The sequence below is a fragment of the Melozone crissalis genome, unplaced genomic scaffold (assembly GCF_028551555.1).
Source record: "Melozone crissalis strain CALT ecotype California unplaced genomic scaffold, PUWL_Pcris_2 ptg000005l_1, whole genome shotgun sequence".
NCBI classification, from domain to species: domain Eukaryota; kingdom Metazoa; phylum Chordata; class Aves; order Passeriformes; family Passerellidae; genus Melozone; species Melozone crissalis.
In genome coordinates, this window is record NW_026535783.1 from 29,055,618 (window position 1) to 29,081,723 (window position 26,106).

Below are 26,106 nucleotides of genomic sequence, written 5' to 3' on the forward strand. Positions count from 1 at the left end.
GACATTTAAAGGCCCCTTGACAGCCTGGAGAAATCACCCACCAGTGATCTTATGAAGTTCAATGAGCACAAGAGGAATGTCCTGCACCTTGGAAGGAATAGCTACACATATCAGGACAGACTGGGGGCTGACCATCTTCTCAGAGGTGACTCTAAATGCCTGGGTGGACCCTGACTCAACAATCAGCATGCAACATGCCCTTGTAACAAAGGCAACCAACAGCATGTGGAGCTGCACATGCAGAACCCTACTCAAAGACAGACAAAGGTTATTTCTCACCCTGGGTTCAACCATGGCTCCAGTTAGGGGTGACCCAGTGCAGAGAAAGATATGGACATATTCAAATTGACATGACTTCCAATTCACAGGGACAAAAACCAAACACAAAAATAGAATCCTCTCTCCCTTCTCCCCTCTTCTTCCTCAACAGCAACAATAACAATAACAAAAAAAAAAAAAAAAACCAGAAAAAAACAAAACAAAAAAAACCCCACAGATACACACACACACAAAAAAACCCCAAACAAACAAAACAGCACCAAAAAACACAAAAAAATGCACCAAAAACACCATAGTAAACCAAAAAGATGTAAAAAGCTTTCGCTTTACCGGAATGGGTTGCTTGGAAGTTCCTGACAGGCAACTAGTGTTAGAGCTGGGCATACAGGATTTCCCACTTTTGTTATAAATTAGGAAGCACCCGCTCTATCTGCAGCCTACACTCCATTTGTGTTATCCCCCTGAGACCCCTACAGGCCAAAGCTACAAAAAGTTTAGCTGCTTTCCAGGCGTACTTAGCACCAAGAAATCAGAGGTGGGAGCATATTAAAGCAAGAGAGGATCTTCGAAAGTTAAGTCCACACACACACACACACACACAATTTTTATAAGTCTGGTAACATTTCCAGGAGTAAATAAACATCCCTGGCAGACCACATGAGTAAAAGTATGTATCTAAAACAAAACAAACTTTTCAGCTGCAGGAGAATCAGGTCCTTGTTTCATGGCCTTGTGGCACCACCACACTCCAAAGAAAAGGACTGTCTGAAGAAAAAAATCTGGCTCAGGACATAACTGGACAAATAAATCTTCCGCAGATGCTCAGGATTAATTGTAAAAATTCTCACAGTCACACCAAATCATACCTCATCCTGCTCACACATTGGCTTAGCTCATACTGAAGAAGTGAGTTATCTATCATATGGACTTGATATAGGAAATATGACATTTTTTCCTCATTTCCTGACCTCAAGAGCAGAAATGCATGCTGAAAGCTCTGGTGTGACGGTGTTCACAGGGGTCCTAGGATGAAGGAAGAGACGAGGATCTGACTCCACGTTTCAGAAGGCTTGATTTATTATTTTATGATATATATTACATTAAAACTATACTAAAAGAATAGAAGAAAAGGTTTCATCAGAAGGCTAGCAAAAAATGGTAACAAAGGTTTGTGGCTCGGCTCTCTGTCCGAGCCAGCTGGGCTGTGATTGGCCACTAATTACAACCATCTAACATGGGCCAATCAAAGATCCACCTGTTGCACTCCACAGCAGCAGATAATCAATGTTTACATTTTGTTCCTGAGGCCTCTCAGCTTCTCAGGAGGAAAAATCCTAAGGAAAGGATTTTTCATAAAAGATGTCTGCAACACTCTGGTATAGAACAACTGCTATAATGCAATAAATTCCCTCATAACTCATGTCTTTCAGCACTTATGCCTGTCACTGCAATTAGCATTTCATCTGTGAGGCTGCCAATAAATAAAAAGTCTCATATTAGTCCATTTCCTCATGTCATTTTTAATGAATGATGAATGACATTTCATCCACGTGTTGTAAAATACTGGCAAGAAATCTATTTATCTTACACAGCAGAGCCTCTTCATCTGCTGTTTGCAAAACATTGACTAGATAGTCAAAAAGTATTGCATCTCTATCCACTAACTGAAGTACATGAGACAGTTCAAGTATCACTGAATAATAACTTTAGTCCTTAAAAATACCGAAAGGCATTAGAAAAAGCAGAAGCCTTTCTCTGCTGTTCTTTCAGTTATAAAAAATCCCTTTCATGTTTATCATATTACACTCAATAAATTCCTTCAGCTTTTCACCCACACATTACAAGCATGTGATAGACAAGGAAGAATTCTATGTGCGGCATCTTCTCCTGTGACTTCAGAAAGTTTGGAATTATGCAGAACCTTCCTGCCTGAATTTCAAGTTTAATTCTATTAAGCAATTTTTAATTTCTCAAACCAGACACTGTTGACTTACACATGGAAAATATTTACTTTTTGCTTCTGATAAACCTATCATGTATAATTGGCATTAATTAGGTATGTCATGGTGCAGGGCAAAGATTATAAACTATTGATAGTACACAAGGAATTACTCCTGCATGAAATAGAAGTGAAAAAATTCCTTATGTCACTTCACCATTTATCTGCTTGTTTGCAGCACTTCCTGATCAGAGACCATATAGAAAAATACATATTCCACCAAATTCAACACACAGTAATTTTTAAATAAGGCAGAAAGTGTGACAACAAATCAGATACCAACCTTGTCAACCAGTGTCCAAAGTCTGGCCGATGAGCCCACTGAACACCTGTCTGATTCAAGGATCGAAGCAGCCGACAGCAAATAAGGATGATCCATGGAGTTGCTAAGCTTATCCACTTATCTGATCCTTTTATGAATTCAGAGGAAGAGGTAGCCTTGCCCAGTTTTGAATTACTTGCTGCTGGAATGTCTATATTCTTGCACTCAGAGGATTCCTCGATACTATCAAAATTTTGTTTCACATTGGAGCTATGTTGAGGGTCACATTCTTTCAGAAGAAAATTATTTCTACAAAGTTCCTGACACAGCACCAAACAAAGTGTATTGATAAGAAAATACCACGTTTGATGTTCCTCTTCTATAAAACTGCTTGCCCCCAAACTCAAAACATGGCCAATAGTTCCAGCCAGAATCAGGACATCTATTTCTGACCAGCTATAACTGGAAGCAACAGGATTCTGAAAAAAAAAAAAAACAAAACACCAAAAAAGCAGTGGTGAAAAAGTATGTAAAACTTTCACTTGTATGTATCCACCAATGAAAACAAAATAAATAGCAGGATAACTTATATCTATCTTTAGAAATTCAAAATGTCAGTGAAGCATACTCAGCACTACAATGTAGTAATGATTTTTAAAACTGCATTCTGTTTAAGGAATAAAACTTCTCTATGAATAATCATCACAACTTTACAGATTAAGATTCCCTACCACTCTGTAACAGAAGGTTCAAAAGAAGTTCATGCCCTGTTGCATATTTGTAGAAGTAAAAATAGAAATCCGGCAGAAATCTTGAGATACAGATAATAGGTAATTTTCTAGTAGTTGAAATCTGTGATATCTTCAACTCAATGCAGTGACAGCCTTCACTACTCAAGCTAACAAAGCTGCCTGGTGGCACCCCATGACCTTGCTTAGCTTGAAATGCGTCTTTCATCATAACATCTACTTTAAACCATCTATTACTTACTTTACAAACTATGCTTATCTAAAACCACAATATTTTTTGTCTAATGCCTTCATTAGCTCAATTTCCTGTTCTCAGCAGCTAATTGGAATTGCCTTACCATTACTACCTCCAATGGTAGGGCTAAAGAGAAAGCCTAAGGGCATGAGGAAGTTGAGAGTACCCAGTTTATTGCTGTTATCAAGTAAAGAACCATTTCAGCACATAAAGAAAGCCATAAAAAGACCACAGAGAGACACAACCATGGTAAGTATGCACTAAGGAAGATCATAAAGATGACCAAAACTCTTCAGCCATTAACTGACAGGCCAGTAAGAAATCACAGGCACAGCTCTGAAGAGCATCAGTCTGGACTCTGTAACAGATAAGGGAGAAGTGACAGCACATGGGCGTTACAGATATCTGAGAGTGCCTGTGGATCTGTACCAACTCATTAAAGAGAGCTTCAAGAATGTCAAGGGTGGGGAAGAGGGGGTGGTGAGGAACATGCTGGAAGCAGGGGCAAAGTAAGAAGGGAAAGGAGAAAGGATTCAGTTACATAAAAGCAGGAGCCAGTGCACATGTCAGGCTGAGCCCTGTGCCTGGTCACTGTGGTCTATCCTCTCTTACTAAATCCTCTCCTATATTCTGTTCAACCCCATTCCCTGTCCCACCTTGTGGGTGTTTCAAGATGCAACTGCGAGTAGCTGGGGACAAGACTGTATGTCAAAAACTTGAGACCAGAGCAAGTAAAAGCAAGAACCAGAGGACAGTGGAACCACCAGGAGCTTCCTAACAATACCTTAATGAATAGGCTAGCATACATGCTTGTGAAGAATTTTGGGAAAGACACTGTCAATGCACTGTCACACATTACTGTTTTATTTTATCTAATTTTGCACTATTACAGAATATTATGCAGAATCTCTTATAATGTATTTGAAGCACCTAGTGAATCAAAAATTTAGAAGCCAGACTGAAATTACTGCATGCCATTTTTACTTCAGAACAAAGATATCTGAAACTACTTTCACATTCATTTCTTTAACTGCGTATTTTAACTACATCATCCTCCTACATCTGACCTATGAAAAAACTTTTTTAAAAATCTTGAATATTCACAGGGATATATTTCACAGAGAAACTACTAAATTAAAAGATGCACAGTGTACTATTATACCTGCACAGTTTAAGTCATGTTAATAGAAAATCAAACCAAACTGACCTTTGAGCCAATAATAAGTACGCAGGTATAAACAATACAAGTAGCTCTGAGCATCTTAAATGCAAGTATCATTTGTGTTTATGACTTACTGACAGCAGCATATGTATTTTTGTCAATAAGCAAGACAATGTAACACTGAGAGGACAACAAACACATGATGCAAGAAGATAGTTAATGTTATTAGGAAAAAAAAACTTTTTTAGGAAAAAGTTTTGCTTTAGGAAAAAAAAAACTTTGCTTTAGGAAAAAAATAACTTTTGCAAAATTGAAATTTAATGAGATGGATGTGAAAGAATGCAGGAGCTATAACTACAATTATGACCTATTCACCTCTTCATTTCTTGTGTTCTTAAAGAATACATTACATCAAACTCATTTAACTTAAAACAAAAACCAACACAACACAACAACACAAACAAACATACAAACAAAACCCCACACAACCAAAAAAGTCTTCATGAGGTTACACACAACAATAATGGAGAGAAAAATACCAATAATCAGGAAAAAATGCCCAGGTTCAATCTAAATTTACTAGCATTTGAAATTTCTTTGGTGGAAGAACAAACTCAGGTTTGTTTAGTACTCTATTCTGAAAAGCAAATACCATAAGCTGGTATTTGGAACAAAAGGACAAGGTAGTCTCTGCAAAGACCAAAGAGCATGAAATTCACAAAGCTGAGACAAGAACAGTACATGATGGATCTTCAGCAAGTTTAAATCCCAATAATTCTATCATGCTGACCTTAAAGATCTTGGCTAACTAAACAAACGAGCATGTAAGCACCATCAGCTTGCAGAGACAAAGGAATCTGAGATCCTAAATAAATGAGAATGAAAAAGTCCATGATATAATTTGTCTTCTTTGTAAGACATAACATAAAATCCATCGAAGGACTGGTCTCTTGTATCTGGTTTCTGTCAGCAACCGATGTGAAAACTGAAGAAGTGATGCATTATCAATGGGGAACATACAAAAACCTCATTAAAATGATGGCATTAATGTGACATGTCCCAGGATCAGAAATCTGTATTTCTTGCCTGCTTGTCTCTCCTAACTTCAGTGAAAAGAGAAAAAAATTACTCCTATTTACATCAAAGGATTAAAATCCAATGACATTTACTGATAAACCACATCTCAGATCAGAGTTAAATCACTATGCAAAATTAAAAATTATGATGCAAATTATAATCTCCCGAGCCCTGATAATCTTCAGAAATTCTAGAAATATCTTCATCAAGGTTTTCTACATTTACTTCTAATTCCTTATGTATTAACTGTGCCTTATTACGAATGCCATGAGTATGGTGTCATATACAGTCTAACCTTCGATTTTTTAGATTGTACCTATTTTTTAGATTTGGTTTAAAGGCATTGAAATGTAGGTCTTACTCTGATATTCACAGCTATGTTTTTCCAGCTGCTGAACATTTCCAGCCCTCAGGAACTCAGGTGACACTCCAGACACTAAAAAAACAGTATTACTCTCAGTTTGTTTGGTATCTTGGCAAAAAAACTTCAAACAAAAGCTTTTGTTTAGAAATCTTTAAATGCCAGGCTTCAAATGATGTAAACATATCATCTCCCAAGCCAAGGCAACTTTAACAACTGATGTATCAGCACTAATATTTAAGCAACATGGAAACTGACCTCTCTGCCCCATCTTTGAACATACCTTGCCAGCTTGCAAAAGTGTCACTACATAAATGACAGAGTACATGCACCTTTGATCATTAAATTTTGAAACTTCTTCACTTTGAAATAAAGCCTCCTGCACTCTAAGGCTTATTCCAGTTACCTTTTTTTTTTGTGTGATTAACCATCTACAGCTAATGCCTGAGAAATTCTGCAACTACTTTTCAGAGGAGAAACATTTTATTTTTCATGCTCACCATCACTCACAATTTAAACACTTATCATTATGTTCCCTTCTGATACTTGAGCTCCCTGAACCCATGATTCTCTATGATGGTAACTTTTCCATGACATAGTACTACAGATCACACTTGCTCCTACATTTTCACAGCAGTTTGGGATAATTTTTGAACACTACCTGGTAAAGACACTACCCAATCAGCTTTTTCTCCCCAGATCAGAAAATGACAAAAGTATTTTAGGTGCAATTGCATAAAAATGTAACATTGTTCAATTCATCAAGAATATCAAAAAAAGGAGGAAAATCAGAACTACTGTTATATGAACAGGTGCTTTAAAATAAACTGAAAGAAGGACATTTTGTATATGTGATGAAAACCCACTATAATTCTGCATAATGAAAATTCTCAAAATCTCTACTTGACAAGCCTTAACTTCTGTATTCTAGTTCAAAAAAATGGTTAGTTTTTGTTTCTAACAGAAACAGGGAAAAAAAACCCCACAATTAGTAGTAGTAAATACCATGCTTATATCAACTACCAAGCACTTACAGTGAAACTATGAACAAGAAGTTAAAATTTTAAACAATTTTCTGGAATTCATAAAGGGCTGCAGAACTATTTAAAGCCTGAAGTATCACTAAAAGAAGGGACTGGTTCTGCTAGAAACACAGCAATCAGAATCTATAAATAACCATCAGGAAGCAGATGCTAACACTCCCTGCACTGGTCTTCAGAAAATTCATGAACTTGGTAATCAGTTTCTATATTCAGCCACAGTGGGGAAAAAAAAGCATTACAAATGAGAAGCACTTCAGAGAAATCTTTAGAAGAGAACGGAAACAATTTAAAGGAAAAAAGCTCTGAAGCTATTAACAGGAGAGCTTATCTTAATTACTTTTAGAATACCTGCATTTTATCGTATAGCTTGAGCTTAGAAAAGGCTTTTTAGCTTTTTTTTTTTTTTAACCAGAAAGGCCAAGATTCAGGATTCTATTCCCACCATCAGAAGATGAGAGCTTCAGAATTCTGTCAGAAGTGGACTCCACAGGCAGATTCACAATATGGAGATGCACAGGTCACAAAACACTTGGATTCAGAGATATTTTAGCATAAGTGATACTCACAACTCACACAGAAGGCCCCTCGAGATCAACACACAGCATATGAAAACAACCCATTTCTCCCTGAAACCTAGGCATTCTACTGGAAAGGGCATGAAAGAGGTAGATGAACATTTGGAACACATCTTCATGACAAGCAGCGCCAGATTTATACACTGCTCCTTTCACCTTCTCCAGACTCTGTATTTGTCTAAGCAGACCCAAAAAAAACCCTACCACATCATTCTACAACAGCCTTGAGACTGATAAAAATGTTACTCAGAACCAAGTCACTGCTTTTACACATATCTGGAATGAAGGCACATACTAACTGAACCCAAGAAATATTTCAAGCTTTGTTTGGAACTTGAACAGACACAACAAAGCCTCCCTGACTGATGTGATGAGATACATCCAGTAATTCAGTCACCTATGGAATAGGAGTGAAGACAGGATGACAAAAATGTATTTCTACTGGTCTGAATATAAAGTCATATCTGCCCAACCACAATTACTACTACCAAACTTCATAAGATTTACTTAAGCGTCCCCATTTTCAGATATATTTAAGGTAGGAATAAAATCACAAGACCAGCCTGGGATGGAGAATCCAATATTTTTTATTTCTATCTGCCCCAGCCCTGGAAAAACAAACATACAAACAAACCTGGAAAACATTGCTGAAAATCTCATTCGTGTATTATCAACTTGAAGCAGATGGTCTGAGGGTAGTGAGACACTAGAACTTGTTGCCCAGAGAAGCTGTGGATGCCCCAACAGGGTCAGGCTAGACAGAGCTCTGAGCACCTGGTCCAGTGGAAGGTGTCCCTGCCCATGGAAGGGATTTGGAACCAGATGATCTTTTGTATCCCTTCCAACCCAGACCATTCTATCATTCTGTGATTCTTTGAGACTATCCACCTGGAGAAGAAATGTATCATCTCTTGCAATTGCTTTCCATGCTACTGAAGTGGTATGTACGTAAATTTTATGCAGGTCCACAAAATGCATCGTATTTAGATTTCTATTGTTTACTAAAATTAGAAAACCTAGTAACAAGATGAAAAACAAGTTTATCTTTCATAGTTGTGTTTGTCATTGCACACCAAGTACATGTGAGATTTCTACAGTGAAGCATTAATACTTATTTCAAGATCATATTTTTCTTCTTTTTCTAAGAAAAAAAAACAGCTAGTCAGAAATTATGGAAACAAAATTATAATCTGGCATAGTTTGAATAAAATATATTAGCAACCCTACTTATAAGAATTTAAATCTACACTCAGGAATTATAGCACATATCTGCACAGACTGCAAAATAAATCTTTACTCAGGAATTCTGAATTTTCGGAATTGTAGGAAATATAGCTGTTACAAAATGTTTCTTCAAGTTGGAAAGTTTGCTCTTTTCCTTGATAGAGCATGTTGTCATATCATAAAAGCAATGTACTTGCCATATTTTGTCAGACACTAAAAAAAGGTACTAAACCCCCAAGCTTGATTCTACGAAACAGACTGATGAAGGACTGTACTGCACAGAGGCTGCACCATCAAATGGAGTACTATGAGCAGTGAAGCTATTGAACATTAGAGACCTTTGAAAAATATGACTAACAAGCAGTAGAAAAAACAGCTAGAAGCTTATTTTATGATCTGACAGACAGGTCTTAGTACACAAAGTTTCATAGTGCAAGAAAAGGCATTGCAAATTCTCTTTCCTTTAAATTACCTGTATTCTACAGAACACAAACAATAAAACTCATCAAGTAACATAGAGAAGTTAACTCCTCACACTGAGAACACTTCAAGAACTCCGAAGATTTTAACAAACTCTATTTCTTAAGCTTAAAAAGTAGAAAAGACAGATTAAATTATCTCTCTCTGTTGCATTTTCAAAACTATTTAAAAAAACCCAAACATTAGTAACACCAATACAAGAAAAGGAATACTTACAGCATTACTCTCTGTTGTATCATCACTTTTCCTTTGTTCATATTGTTGTAAAGCATTTTACATCTTGTTTTAATTGCAATTGTGAAACCTAACTATGTAAAAGCATAGGATTTGTACAATGCATAACTGTTTCCAATCTCATAAAGTCAACCAGAAAATACTGTACAATATTTTAAAAAAATTCTTCAAATCATGTCAAAAAAAACACTTCTTAGATCTTCATCAGGTCAGTATCATGCCACAGCAACAACAACACATTTCAATTACAATTTTAAATAATAATACATATTCATATTACATTACAAATAAGAATTTCTTTAAGCACACGCAGAGAAAACACCATTTTAACTGACAATATTATGGAAGATAGAAGACAGTACATGAAAGATAAAACATTTTGAAACACAATTAATGCACACTCTCACCTTCGGTGGAAGTCTGTAATTCTCTAAGATCTTTGCAACAGCAGATAAAATACCACACATGAGTGCAGAAATCAGCATCATCACTCCAACTGCTGTTAACCAGGACATACTGCAGAAATAGCACAAACTTTCTGCTGATGTGCATACAATGACATGAACAGCACACAGCATCAGACACATCAAGTAAAACAGCAGAGAGAACAGTGGAGGGGAGAGGGGCACTTCAAATTCTGCCCGCTTGCTCAAGGCTTTTGGAACACTGAGCAAAAGCAGTATCAGAACCTAGAAAAAAAAGGAGAATTAATACTTTGAAAATTGGGGTTAGCTAAAGCATACACTAAGAATTCACATAAAAAATCATGCTGCTGTCATCCATGTCACTATGCTAATATGCATACTTTGTAAAAAAAGCTATGAAGAATTATGTTGGAATTCTTTTCCCCCAGTAGGATATTACCATATAAATGGGAGAACCCAATATTGTCTTTTCATTTATCAAGGGCTTAAACACACAAGTTACCAAGTTTAATAAATCATCATTTGCCTCCTCACCTGTGGCAACCAATCATATGTATGACCTTCATTCCCTGTAAAAGATCTTGAACTCCCAGTATCAAAATAGCTCCTAAGCAAGCAAATTTGACCCATTGTTTGTCACCTGTAAATGCCTGAAGTTAATACATTCTGTCAAAGGCAATTTATTTCCTGTATGAGAAATACATATGTATGAGATCCTGCTGAGCTAAATAGCTTCCCGAACGAGGGGAAGTTCTCATACCATCACACAAGTGTACACTGAATTTCTAGTTTATGACTTCTCCCAGTACTTCTTTTATCTCTCCTGATCTTAGCTGAACTTATCGGTTTTACTTTCACTTTGCTCTGACCTGCACAAGGATCACGCAGAATTCCAAGTTTTCTCTTACATAACTGTGGCAGCAGAGATGATCAACACAAAGAAACTTTCTGCAACTCGTATACAAATCTTTACCAAAAAGTGGGAAATTTCAGCCACACGCTGAAATGTTTGCAAGCTGCAGAGATGGAGCTAGGACTAGACTGACCTCAATAAGCTGGTGCGAGAGCAAGATTAAAAGAAATCAAAACAAAAATAACTATATCAGACCACTGTCAACCTGTAATCTTTCACTGTCACTTGTGAAGACCTATGCCTAAAATTTTTCCCACACTACAGTGAGACATAATAAAGTAGACAAAAAAAAAGCTTTGCAACAGTCTGCTGTTTCTTCATATTCTACTGCATATTTCATTTGGTTATGAAAATATGCAGTTATGGCTTAAGTCTTACATTTCAGCCCATCACTTAAAACCAAAACAGCACTCATGGCAGGAAAATGCTGAAACTGTAGGTATCTACCAAACTAAATTTAGGTCTTTTGAACAAATGCACTGTTATCAGTTCACGTCTCAGAGGTATTCTCCTCATCCTAAGTACAGGATAAATGGCATTTATAGCATAATGTAGTTTGAAGAGACATCTGAGTTTCTCTACTCTTATTTATTCCGTGAAGGTGGAAAATCAATATCAAGGCAAAAACATTTTGGAAAGCAAGGCAGTTTCTTTAGTGTTGCACTGGAGAAAATAAACAACTCCAGCCATTTTGCTGGAGTCTTACAGCTACACTAAGCATACACTTCTCAACAAAAATTTCTGTGGTTAGTAGCTGCATATTTCTTTGATGAAGACTGATTGTGTATAACACCTAAGATTTGTTTTCAAGAAATAGTAAGCATCTACAACTGCAGTCCAAAAAAAAAAAAATCGAAAGTAACATTCAACAACTTGAATGCACAGGTTCTGAAAATAAAGGAACAAAGAAAGACATGCACCTTCAGCTTTGCACTGAACTTTGAACCTCCAGATCTTCCATCTGTAGAGCAGGAACAGAACCTACCATCCCATCCACCCAAGGGCACCGTGGAACTCATTCCTGTGAAGTGATCAGCAGAGTGACTAACCCCACTGAGCACTCTACCAGAAAGCCATTTCAGAATCTCTCTGTATGCAGAGAGCAGTGCATGGGAGACAAGGCACAGAGCCCTGCCAGGACAAAGGAGACCCAGTACTTGAATTTTCCCCAAAACATCACTTGGAGAGATCCACTTAAAATTAAAGATTCGGTATATCTTATCCTTGTAACTACAGGAGATATGAAGAGGTAACCCTACAGCAAGTATTTATTTCAGGGCTCTAAATCTATCAGTACAAGGAACAATTCCTGGAACTGTGAGAATTTTCCATATAAGGTATTGCCTGTTTGGAGCAGCTATACTCAATATTAGATAAAGAGGAACAGCTAGGGATTTACTTGCCAGACTCTTTTTCTTTTTCCTAATGCAGTAAAGTCACTTAAAAATAGGAGGCTAACTAATATGGGAGTAATTAAAGTTGCAGCACATCTGCATATCTACTGTAACTAGATACACTAAAATGTAAGTAATTCATATCAAAAGCACTCTTGAATAATTTTAAAGGCCAGATTTTACTTTAAAAAGAGTATTGATCATGCAAGAAGAATGTCAGCCAACCCTAAGAATCCATATTCAGTAATTTTAAAGACTAGTAAGTGTATACATTACATATCCAACACCAAGATACTTTACTTTTGTGCACTTAACTTTTACGCAGAAAAGATTTTCATACCTCCATGATAATCACAGTCCCCACCATCATTGAATACATGTCATATTGTGCCACTTGTCTGCTTAACGAAGAACTCAAAGTCTTGAGGGCCTCTAAGTATTGCTTCAGGACCTTCTTGCCAAGATTTAAGAGTATTTCTGAATTATTCCCCTCTAAATACAGTTTGATCCAATTACCATGGGATTTTTCTGCTATCTTAAAATGTTCATACCCAGGATCTGGAGAGAAAGAGAGATAAGAAAAGAAGAAAGAGGGTCCATGAACAAAGATTACTTGGAGATGTGGTCGTATTTTTATATTTGCTTGTAAAATGTATAAAAACATATAATTGGTATGGCAGTTGAGAAGTTTTTCATGGGTACAAAATTACACTATCTTTCTGCAGCAATACCAGCTACTTGGAATAAAAGCAATTAATTCTAACCTAATAAACTGTCAAGACCTCTAACAATTGACAAACTTATTAGAATAACCATTCATTTTTACAAAATGTTTCCAGGACAAACAATTTAAATGCTTCAGATACTGGAGGGGGAAGAAAGCAATGCTGTCGACCAGAACACATTGTATAAGCTAAGTAGGAAATTATCAAATAGCTGATGTCTAGGGAAAACACCAAATGACACACGTCACATCAGCTGGTAGTACGGGTTGGATGAGTGGATGGTGAAGGTGGACTGAGAACTAAAAGAAAGGCAGAGCTCAGAGGTTTTTAATCAGCAGTGTAAAGTCTATCTAGCTGGAGGCCTGTTAGTAGCAGCATCCCCTAAGGATCAACACTGGGTCCAAAGAAGTTTAACTTACTCACCAATGACTTGGATGAAGGCACAGAGGCCTCCCGTGCGCAAGTTCCCTAATGACACAAAGCTGAGGGGGCGGCCAACACCCCAGAGGGATGTGCAGCCCTTCAGAAATACCATGCCAAGCTGGAGGGACGGGAAAAGAAACATCTGAAATTCAACAGAGGCAAGAGCAGGGTAATCCTCATGCACCTGGGGAGGAACAACCCCAGGCACCAGCACAGGCTGGGGGTGACCTGCTGGGAAGCAGCTCTGTGGAGAAGCACCTGGGGGTCCTGGTGGACAACAAGCTGCCCATGAGCCAGCCAGCAGTGTGCCCTGGGGGCCAAGAAGGTCAATGGGACCCTGGGGTGCATTAGGGAGAGCATTGCCAGCAGGTTGAGGAAGGTGATCCTGTCCCTCTGCTCAGCCCTGGTGAGCAGAGGGACATCTGGAGTTCTGGGCTCCTCAGGACAAGAGAGACATGGAGCTCCTGGAGCAGGTCCAGTGGAGAGCAACAAAGATGATGAGGGACTGAAGCATCTCTTCGACAAAGAAAGGCTGAAGGAGCTGGGCCTGCTCATCTTCAAGAAGAGATGGATGAGAGGGGACTTCATCAGTGTCTGTAAGCATCTGAAAGGAGGGCGCCAAGAGGAAGGAGCCAGGTTCTTCTCCACAGTGCCCAGCAACAGGCAGGAGTCTGCTTGTTGACAAGAGACAACAGGAGCACAGGAAGTTCTACCTAAACACGAGGAAGAACTTTTTTATACTGTGTGTGGCTGAGCACTGGAACAGGTTGCATGGAAAGTTTGCAGAGCCCTTTTCTCGAGATATGCAAAAGTTGTCTGACACATTCCTGAGCAATGTGTTGTAGGGGATCCTGCTCAAGCAGGGCAGTTGGACTAAATAACCTGCAGTGATCCAGTCCTATTTTACCTAATCTGTGACTCTGCTTTTCAAATACTGATCATTTAATACAGTATGCATTCACAATACAAATTCAGTTAATAACACATGGAAAGCAAGAGCAAGAGCATAATTTTCAGAACATCACAGCTCACTGGAACTTATGTTATGCATGAATATTCACATTTATCTGCATTTTTTCTGAAAAATATATGTTTAATTTCACTTCACACTAATAGTACTTGCTATTTCCCTGCAATTTGATTTGAGAGGTAATGATAACTTAAGTACAAAAAGTCAATTTGGAAATTTTATATAACGTGCAGTTTTTCCCTCTTTAGCTTAAAGTAGGGTGAAACATTTGCTGTACAGTTTCAGACAAGAAAGGTTAAAACAATGAGTGAAATAACTTTGCTGTCACAAAGACTTAAGTTGCAGTTCTTTTTCACTCCTTGTAGATGATCAATGTATTCTACTTGGAAAAAAAAAAAACCCTTTATTTTTTTAAGCCTTTTCAGCAAAAGTGCATTATTAAATCTAGAAATATTCTAAATTTTATTTCAAGTGAATGAAGCTAAACAAAGTATTTCTATTCTCAATCATATAGTCATAAAAGAATTGTGCTTACTATTTTCATGTCTCTTACCATACAAGACATTTCATCATTTACTGTGGGCTGAATTCAAGGTGAGAATTTTAAAAGGCGGTGTTTAACTCAAAATGTGAAGTTTGCTTTCCTAAGACTTCCAGCAGATACCAAGGCATGCTGACCCTGCTATTCAGGGGACTTGCAGGAATCTGCCAGAAAGCACAATCCAGCCAGCAGCAAACACCTGTTTATCAAGATAGCTGCCAGTGCTCACGAACAATTTTATTTCCTTCCTGTAATTCTTTTAACTTCCCTCTCAAGTTTCTCATTCAGTATATTTGAAATAAGAGTTAAATATTCATACGTTTGAGGACATCCATAAAGGATCATCTAAAATGAGCTTTAATCAAACTGAGATTTGACATGACACTTTTTCATTATACAGAAGACTGAAATGAGTTCAAGCTATATTTTGAAACATAAATAAATTCTCTCCACATCTTCTGCTCCGTTTTCATGCTTCTTGACTAGTCTCCCTCTTCAGCCCCTTCAGCATTTTTATTTCATTCTCATCTATTCCTTTCCATGCTAACTGCCCACCAAAACTATGGTGTCCCTGCTATGAAAGATGACTTTTAGCCAAACTCTCATGAATTAATTATTTAAAGATCTTTCAGACAGGAATAGAAGACCATGCTTGCCAAATTTCATTGGAGAACTCCAGTTATATTGGTTAAGTGGCACATTTATATGCAGAAGGCATAAAATAATACAGGTCATGGGCATTAAGTTGTTGGAGACGCATTTTGGTAACAGGCAGGTAACATTGGGAAGTCACTCTCATACAAGATACTTATAAAACAAGTCAAAATTGAAGCAAAATCCAAAGAAAGCTTGCCCAGCTGCATATTTCACAAAGCACTGGCAATGTTTTACTTGCATATTATTACATTAGCAATTTCTGCTTCAGCCTCACTACCATCTTATCACAACCAGATGGATAAGCTTTGCAAGCATGCTTGACAATAATTTCACTTAGTTCCAGTCACAGGCAACAATAATTTAAAAAGAGTTATATGAAAGAATGAATAATGTAAAAGTGACTTCTCCAGTTCCAAGATACACATGTCCCAGTAAAAGTCAAATTCAAATTATTTTAATCTACCACCAGTTCAGGATCAGTCCCAAATTGAAAAGCTTGCACTCATTTTAATAACACCAGCCAACTTGCTCTCCAGAATGGCTCTTCATTCCACTGTAAAATGTCTTTCAAAGAAGAGGTCCTAATTTATCATTCAACTACATGTTCAGAAGTTCAGAACATAAGGGAAGCATTGCTAGATACCTAGGACTGCCTATCTTACACTGAGGTATGAACTTGCTCAAAAACCCAAAGTGTGTTTTTAGATAATTCTTCTTTCAGCTTTTTAATTTTTGCTAGCTATATTTATTCTCCTTTTTCAGACTTTTTCTTTAGCTGCATGTAGCCACATCTATCAAAAGAAAATCTCATGCCTCACATCACAATTTATTAGCATGTTTCAAAAATATATGTTTTAAATAATAAAGCCTTTAGTCAACCTCCAACTTTCTCCTGTAAAATTTCATTTACTTGATGATATAAGTGTGAGGATTCTTTTGAACCTCAATAAAGCAAAGCCCAAGTCCCATTAAATGTTGTGCAACATTTTTGTTTGAAAATGCATGTTTATGCGAACAAACATGGGGGGGGATGGGGAAGTTACTGACTGGCCTTCATTCTGCCCTTTATTTATTTTAACAGATATATTTAAAACATACCTGAAGATTAAATTTTTGTGTACTGTTACAGTTTGCTCTTAACATTGGAGCAGTTGAATTCAGGGAAACCCATGGCTTCTTTAAGAAACAGCTTGTTAAAATCATTCTGCCTTCCCATCTGACAGCAATTCAACTCAACTGACAGCTGACTTCATATCACTGTGTTAAGAAGGAAACCAATATTCCACCAAAAATGAACGTACATTTTATGATATAGCTTAAAATGGGTGAATCTTTTCCTGACTCAGTCATCATCCTCATGGTCCCAACAGCTGGTGCTCTAATCTCTGTGCTGTAAATTACAGCACTGAAGAGGACTTCAAGAGTCAAAAATATTTTTTTTAAAGCAGCAAGGCTAACGCTATCCTTGCAAGTACAGGCATTTCTCTTAGCATTGAAACGGAAATGTTTTGATCCACTAGTTGTTACTAGAGGAGAATCCGCACTGGAAAACTTGAAACTGCAGCAGCAGTTTCAATATGAGTGATGTCCAACTAAGCAAATGGGAGGGATGTCCAGCTGAATCCAACTATCTTTTGGGGTTTCTGTTACTCCAAAAAACCTGGCAGAAGACCTTGTCTGTGGAATTCAGAATTTATAGGGCTCAAGAGCTGTCAGCACAACTCTGCTGAGTGCTCAGATGTTCCATAAATACAGATTAAAGGGCTCTGAGTAGGGTGAGTTAAAGAAGATTGCTCTGAACCTGTGTCCCGTCAGGTCTTGAATGTTTACAGGTATGAAGCCTCTACAACCTCTCTCACCAACTCATTCCAGTGTTTGACAAACCTTACCTAAAAAGGTTTCCTCCAAATTTTTTGTGAGGACCACCAATTAGACCCTGGTCCCATCTTTTTTATTACCTCCCATCATACATTACCTACATTGATAAGACCCCTCCTAAATAGTCCTAGCACCCTCAGCCCCTCCTCATATGACAGACATTCCAATCCCTTCATCAACTTCATGACCATGCACTACACTTACTATGTTACATCCACTAAATTATGGTACTGAGAAGCCCAGCACCAGACCCAAGACTCCTGGTGCCCGCTCACCACAGCTGATAGAAGAGGCAGGACTGACCAGCTGATGACTGTCCTCCTAATGCCACCTTGGATGCCTCCTATTGCCCTTCCTTCTACAAGGGTGTTCTGCTGCCTGATATTCAACTTGGTATCCCCAGTCATCCCATGGTGCTTCTTCCAGCTGTCTCCAGTCAGCCAAAACCCAATCTGCTAGGATACATTGGGATTACTTCTTCCCAGCTGTAGGATTTAGCATTTCCCTTTGCTGAACCTTAAGAGGTTCCTGTCAGCCCATTTCTCCAGGCTGTCAAAGTGCTTCTGAGTGCAGGAGACCCACCTATTGCATTAAGCACTTCTCCCAGATTTCTGTTGTGTCCTTCCTTTGTTGAGATGCCACTTAGTACCACTGGCCAGATCATTGATGAAGAGGTTGAATAGTTCTGGCTTGAGTCAAGCCCTGTAGTTGATCAAAATAGCCTTCAAGGGGACTTTGAGCTGCTGATCACATTCACATGAAGCCAGCAGGTGAGCCACTTTTCAGTCCATCTCACTGTCCAGCTATCTAGCCTGAAATGCAACGGGATGGCTGAAGCATCACAGGAGCACCATGGATGGTGAAAGTAAGACCTCCTCTAGTTGTCTGAAAAGCTACAATCCTTACAACAAAAGCTAGAATTCCTTACAATCCAACTGTCTGCCCTAGATGCCCATAAAATATTGCCCATGTTGGTCTGTGCACTAATCCTGACCCAGAAGTTCTCAACTATTTCATCATCCCCTCCCAGGAATAGCTACATGCCTGTCACCACTCTCTCACATTAAGATAAATTTTCCCTCCTCACATTCCCAACTTACAATCTTAGAATTGTAGAATTATTCAGGCTGGAAGTTGCTTTTAAGATTATCTCATTCATTGCCAGCACTGTTAATGGAGACATCTTTTGCTACATCACCACTCATTACTGGTTTCCAATTAGACATTAAGCCACTGACTGTACACACATGCAGCCAATTTCTTATTCATTACACAGTCCATTTGTCAAACCATATCACTCTAACAACAACAGCATGAATGTTTAGGGAGGCCTTACCAAAGGCCTTACAAAAGTCTAAGTAGATGACACATCTTTTGTCCATTGATGCATTTACTCCATCATAGAAGGACACTAAATTAGCCAGGCTCAATGTTCCCATGGCAAAGTAGTATCAATAATTTCCAACAACCTTTCTGTCTTCCACATGTTTTAATATGTCTTCCAGGAAGATCTGTTTTGTGATCTTAACAAGTACAGAGGTAAGGCTGACTGGTTAACAGTTCCCAGAAGCCTTCTTTTTACCTTTTTTAAAGAGCAGGCAACCTTCTTGAACATGAATCAGACTACTGAATATAGTAACTTCTCTGCAAGGTAACCTCCCACTAGGGGAATCCGGAGAGATGTCCATGTTTCTGTAGTGGGATAGTGGGATGGCATTTATCTCCACTTAAAGGCTATGCAAAACAAATGGCCATTCATGCAGCTCTTGAGTTACATATGTACGTCACTGAGTTAGTGACGTTGTCTTTAGTACTTCTAGGCCTGAAGTATCCACATCAATCAAACACTAAAGAAACAGAACATACTGTTTCCCTGCCAGTCTTAACTGAACAGACCAAAGCCTTGCACATCTAGGACACTCTAAGAAAAACAAGACCCCCTCTAAGAAGTCAACAGAAACAGGGGAAATTGATATTAAGATTCTATTAAAAAAGCTTAATTTGCACCATGTTATTGAGACTTTCCATTACTGAAAGGAGAGAAAGTCATTGTGGGTGCTTTGCCGCCCAAACTCTTTCCAGTATGGTAGCACCTCTAATAAGTTTGCAGTCACAAGCAAGCACCATAAAAATTTCTCACATTTTTATCCTCAGCAATTTTGACTTTCATGTTTCAGATGAAAGCTACAAGTTGAAATTAAATTGTTCCCAGACAAGAATAAAATGAAAATGAAGATATAAACAAGAAGCTGGTAGAAGCTCCAGCCTGTTTCATCAGTGTTTGCAGAAATACTGTCAGATGGGAGTTTCTTGCTGGCATTTTCAGCAACACAGTCATATCCTGAAACCCCTCAACAGGGCAAGTTCCTCACTTGACACAGCTGGGTTAAGTGAAGAAATTTGTGCAGAAGAAAAATGCCAGAAGACATGGAGCATGGGTCCTGCTATAGGCATGTTGTTGCTACAAGCAGAATTTGTTCTGTTGAGATTCCTGGACAAGGTTTAATTATGATTTGAAGCTATGATGTTGAAAGATAATTGATTCTTGACCTAGAACAATCATTTTGCTAAAATCTACATTGGTATCCACTTTAATTATTCCTAGCAATACAACAGCTCTGCATTCTCATCTAGTTATTTTAATAATTCAACAGATTACAAATCAACTGACAAGCTTCAGAATCACTTTAAGACAACATCTTCTAATGTCAATGGTAAAATATTCTCCTTCACCCTCTGACTCAATTTTTTTAACAAAATTATCATATTAACGTCATTATTTATACTGCAGTTTGTATCATGCTTCCTAATGAAATACAACATTTTGCTAGGTTTGGTTTATTTTTTCTACTTGTTTTTTATTCTTTCCTCCAAATAAACACACACACACACACACATATGCATTTTTAATAAGCAGTTCTCTAGGTTCTCATTTCAAGTAAATACATAAAAATGAAATAAAAAGATAACTTACCCTAAATTATCTCCCAGCTTTACTTGAAGCATCTTTTTATTTAAACTAGAAAATTCACTCCATTGTGTTAATTCTCCAAATAGCTCAGAGTCAGTGCCCTATATAGAACACCTCACAAAGAGCAGTTATGAAACCATTGAGATTTAACAACACAGGCAGTTTTACTTTAATCTTACTCCATCATTATTTTTGCTCTTTTGCCAACTAGGAATATTAGTAGTCATTAAAAAAATTGTATTCAGAAGCAGTATAAAGTAGGTTGCAGTAAAGATTGAATTCAGTACAACTGTTCTGAATACTGCTCTCAAAAGAATAGCTAACTTGCAGTGCAATGCCATACTATTGAATTTAAAAGTCCAAACTGTTTTATAAACAATCTCTTTTTAGTATATCTGTAACATCTTTTTAGCTAATTTACCTTTTTCATATGCAGGCGTATTCTCTTGCAGCAATCTGCTAAGCTGGAACCCATTCAAGTGCACAAAACGTAGCTGTTCTCTCATTGTCTTGCCTCCAACAACTGGCAATATAAGGTTCCCAACACTGTTTCTTGAAATTGGTAGGCCAAGACCTATTGCCAGTGTGCTAGCTAAATCTGTTTGCTGCACATGCTCAGGCTGGGCTGGAGGAGCTAGAATGACCAAAAAAAAAGAGAAAGAAAAAGAGAGGAAAAGAAGTGTTTCAACAAGCCCATTCTATTTCTCCAGAGACAGCTGACACCTTTTTAGATTCAAAATTGTTTCACTGGTGTTAGATCAGCTATTTTAAGTGGTCTACAGAGAGCTGACTGATCTTTCTCAGCTGCCATCCTCTGCTGCTGTAAATCCAATATTTATTAAACTCTTAGCCAGTGCCACTCTTTAATGCTAATAACTACTGTAAACATAAAACAAATGTTATACAAGTAGAAGTAAGAAAACAGATGGTCCAGGACATCATCTTAGTATCAAATTGCAGCCTACATCCTAAGAGGGTTTCATAACTTTTACATTAGAAATAATAGAAAACACTACAGTAGGTCAATTTAATATATGAACAAAGAATGAGAACCTAAAATAATGCTGACAGCATTCCAGAAGCATCTTGACATAAGGACAACAGCTGAAGATTTAATTAATATCATGTTGCTAGGAAAACAGAATTAGACATCAGGTAAAGAATGTTGAGGCTCCAAATCCATGGCTACCTGCAGGAAAACCTAGTGATTTTTACAGGGTCCTGTGTAAGATTCCATTAACTTACTGCAGTTATCAGGATTAGCCTTCAGTCCCACAGAAATCTACAGACATGAATGATTTTATGAACATAATGAACCTTCTGTTTGTTTTGCCAGCTGTTTCTTTTCATACTAAACTAGTTAGGTAACAGTGGTTTTCTATATGCTTTTATTTCATCCTCTTTGTAACTTCAAGCATTGAGTGTTTTGACTTAAATGCAGTATAGAAAGAATTCTATATAGTCTTTATTCCTCTCAAGGCTGCTTTTAAGAGCATTAAAATTTGCCTCATTTCTCACCGAGCTCTGATTAATCCCGTACTTGTACAGAATGCCATCTATAATCCGTAAAGCCTCTTTGCATGAGTGCCTGTATGTCAGCAGTTTTCAGATTTTATCTTTAAAGGCAAGTTCTTAACTGGTAAAAAAAAAGCCGAACTACCCAAACACATTTAGCCAATCATGGGTGACACACCTCTGTAGAAGGCTATACAAGTAATACTCTGACAGCATACTAAATGTAAAAAGCCCACAGGATTACTATTTTGAGGTCTACCAAATTAACCACAGTACATTTTGTTTACAGTAGGATCATAAGGAGCAGTCGCTAGAATCCTGATTACTGTACCAATGAAAAGTAAACTGCTGGGTATTTACAAAGGCATTAGAAATCACAAATGCTATCCCAAAAGACAGGTAAAATAGATACATTTCACTGAATTGTAAGAACTGCTCATTCAGGTTAAACCTCACAGAAACTAATTCCAGTGAACAGGAGACTGCATTTACAGAACCTATACTCTTGTGGCCTGGCTGTCAACACATGCTAGTGAAATTCATAAAATAAGAATTTAGCCAAGAGTTTTGATCCACTCTTGACTTTGTTTTGTTTACAGACCTGAGAAGAGGTCAAGGACTCCTCAAGCAGTGCTTTCTACTGCAGCTGGATAACAACTTTACAGGGCAATCTACCTCCACCATGCTGCAGGAACTTCCAGCAAGATAAATAAATCAAGTTTCTGCACACAGGTTTTAGAAGAAAAGAAACCCACATGGAAATGAACAAGTGGCAGAATGAAAGGCAGAAGGGAGTATTATTTTGAGGAAAATATTCACTCCTGGTATAACTGCATTCTAACTATCCACTCAGTCAAGAAGTTTGTTTAAGCACAACTCTACAAAGTAGACTAAAGATTCTCTACCACCCCATTTCTTTATTGCCTCTTGCCTTTAACAGTCTGGTTTTTGGTTTTTGTCATTACCTACAAGTAGAAAATCAGCTTTAGAACCATGTGAACTCACATCAGTTATATAAAATTAAGCAGCCTGTACAGTAAACAAACTCACGGTCCATATTCTATCCTTAAGACTTAGCAATCAATAGTTATGTTATCAGTGCCATCACCTCTCACCCTTTCACAAGGGTCAGATAAACTTAATGTTAAAAAATAATCAAATAATCCTACTTCCAATAGTCTCTAGTATCCCAAGGGCTTTCTTCCTCCTCCTGGGAGACTCTGTGTGAGAAATTTTCATGATTCTATCCCAGCTGCCTGAGAGAGAAGAATAGAGACCAAGGAAATATTCTGGCCATGAAAGACACAGTTTCAACCTACTTCAAATAGGATTTTGGATATACACCTATTCATTCACCATTAGCTCAATATTCCGACAACACATCTCATTAGGGCTCAACATTTGGATAGGACAGTGCTGTAAAAGATTATCATCTCAGAAATACACAATTCTCTCACTGGTTACAAAGCTTCATTCATGATTCACCGAGATAGAGATGCTAACTTTAGCTGAAACCAGAGTTTTAGACCACACAGAATGGGCTTCCCAAATAACTGTAAAACAAACCAAAGCACTTTTCAAAAAGAATTCTAGCATAATATAAATTAAGAGTTGCCAATATGTTCTTGTCCTGGTTTCAATTGGGACAGAGTTAATTTTGTTCCTAGTATCTGATACAGGGGCTATGTTTTGGATTCAGTATGAGAATAATGTTGATACCACACTGATGTTTTAGCTGTTGGTAAGAAGAGTTTATGCTAAATCAAGAACTTTTCCATGTCCTGTGCTCTGCCAGCGAGCAAGAGAAGCTGGGAGGGAACACAGTAGGAGCAGCTGACCTGAACTGCTTTAAGGAATAGTCCAAGCCATAGCACATCGTAGCCAGTACACAAACTGGAGGGAGTTGACTGGGCCCTGTGGATTGTTGCTTGAAGGTGGGCTGGGCACCAATCAGCAGGTGGTGAGCAACTGCATTGTGCATCACATGTTTCTCTTGGGTTTTATTCCTCTTTCTCCCCTCTTTCCCTTACAATAATAACTACTATAATCTACACATTATTATTATTGCTATTCTTGTTACAGCGCTATTCAGTAGTAGTGTTCCCACCCTATTAGAGTACACTATGCACTGGTACCTACTGGAGCCTTGCACCAAGTACCATGCAGCCACTCACTCACACCCCACATCCTGGTGGGGAGGAGAAAGAAAAGGTAAACCTCATGGGTCAAGACTAGAACAGTTTAATAATTGAAACAAAATTAAATATTATACCAATAATACTAATGAAAAGAAGACAGGGGAAGAATAAAACCCAAGAGAAACAAGTGATTCACAATAAAATTTGTCATCCCCTGCTGACCAATGTCCAGTCCATCCCCAAGCAGTGACTGGGAGCCCCAGTTTATATACTAGGAATGATGTTCCATGGCATGAAATATCCCTTTGGCCAGTTCAGGTCAGATGTCCTTGCTATGCTGTTAATGGCTCCTCTTGCATCTGCTCAATGGCAGAGCATGGCAAACAGGAAAGTCCTTGATTCAGAGTAAACACCAAAACACCAGTCTGTTATCAACATTATTCTCATACTGAATCCAGAAAACAGTCCTCTACAAGCCACTAAGTGGAAAATTAACTCTATTCCATCTGAAACTAAGACAGTTCTAAAAAACGTCATGCTTCTTTGATCCTTACCACTTCTCTTCCCAAAAGCAGAGCTGATAAACAGAAGGGGTGTGTGCACTTCTCCTTCTGAAGAACCACCATGACTGCCTGTTTCAGACATTCCATGATCCCCACAAACAACTAACAAATTGGGAAGAGAAGCTTCCTCCTGTAAGTGACAGAAAAAAAAATCTACGTTACCATACAAACACAATTCGTTTATATAATTTCACTATCTTCATCATTTTCAAACATGAATATGTCTCAAAATTAACTTCAGTTTTGAAACTTGCTGACCCTGGGACAGATAATAAGAGATCACTGCAATTAAGTGTAACTCAGTAATAGTAATTTTTAAAATTTAAGGCATATTCATATCTAACATGTTTGCCAGTATCTTAGCAAAAAAAAAAAAAAGGCACAAAAAACCTTTTTTAAAAAACCCTGAATTTATAGAGTTACAAGAAACTCTCTGGAAGATTAAATAAAGGCTATCACCATGAGAAGAAAATCAGGCATCCCAGAAGAGCATCATTAACACAGAAATAATCCCCCTCTTCATTCCCTCAGCTTCACCAAGTTTTAATACAAATTCCAAATTACTAATATTGTGAATACTAACATAATATTAATTCAATATTAAAAAATAATCCTGTTTCTAATGGTTGATAGTTTCCCAAGGGCTTTAATTGAAATCTGACTGATTTGGGATTTAAATCTAACAGTCAATGAAGACTAATTGATAATGATTGTTGAAGAATGATGTTGAATGAGGTGTATGTTTCTGAATAAAGAGAAACAGAAACTTAAGTGAGGCCTGTCCAAGAATTTTGAGCTAACAAATCAAAGCGGCAGAAAATTAACAGTCATTCAACAACAAACTACTTCTGTATCATCTCTAGTTATCACCAGTACACATGCTATCCAAAAAATAAAGTGCTTTTACTATGTCTGTATTCTAAAACAGAGATAAAGGCTTGAATATAAATGGCAAAAGCAAAGATACTAAAAAGCAGAAAACTGTAACATTCCTGGAACTTCCACACACAGGATTTAACCTTTTTTTCATGTTATAGTACCCACTTGACTAAAAATACTATTAAAATTTCATGATCAGCTGTTCTGAATTGCAGTAGCCAAAAACAAACAATAAAAAGAGCTTCAGGCCACTTGGAACTAGGACTTGGTATTTCAGTATCCAGACTGCTTAGGTAAGTGACAACTAGTATTTACAAATCTAAAAACAGATTCAGATGTGCTACATTTACCACAAAAAAATGCAGATTAAGACCACCACTTCCATTTGAATTTATCAGCTATCTAAGAATTACGTATGCCTTCATAATTCTGGA

The 26,106-nt window shown here is 37.6% G+C and overlaps 1 protein-coding gene across 2 annotated transcripts in view; it reads right to left on the reverse strand.

Moving 5' to 3' along the window:
* Positions 1-26,106, reverse strand: part of PIGG (phosphatidylinositol glycan anchor biosynthesis class G) — an 82,114-nt gene that overhangs the window by 49,078 nt on the left and 6,930 nt on the right. The window contains exons 5-9 of one of the 2 annotated variants that reach the window (XM_054284927.1): positions 24,785-24,923; positions 20,999-21,211; positions 12,753-12,970; positions 10,088-10,369; positions 2,562-3,019 (exon numbers count right to left, since the gene is read on the reverse strand). In XM_054284927.1, the coding sequence (XP_054140902.1) occupies positions 2,562-3,019; positions 10,088-10,369; positions 12,753-12,970; positions 20,999-21,211; positions 24,785-24,923 (1,310 nt within the window). Of the gene's footprint in view, positions 1-2,561; positions 3,020-10,087; positions 10,370-12,752; positions 12,971-18,188; positions 18,354-20,998; positions 21,212-24,784; positions 24,924-26,106 lie in introns of those variants that run through there. The other variant, XM_054284935.1, reaches the window with a different exon arrangement.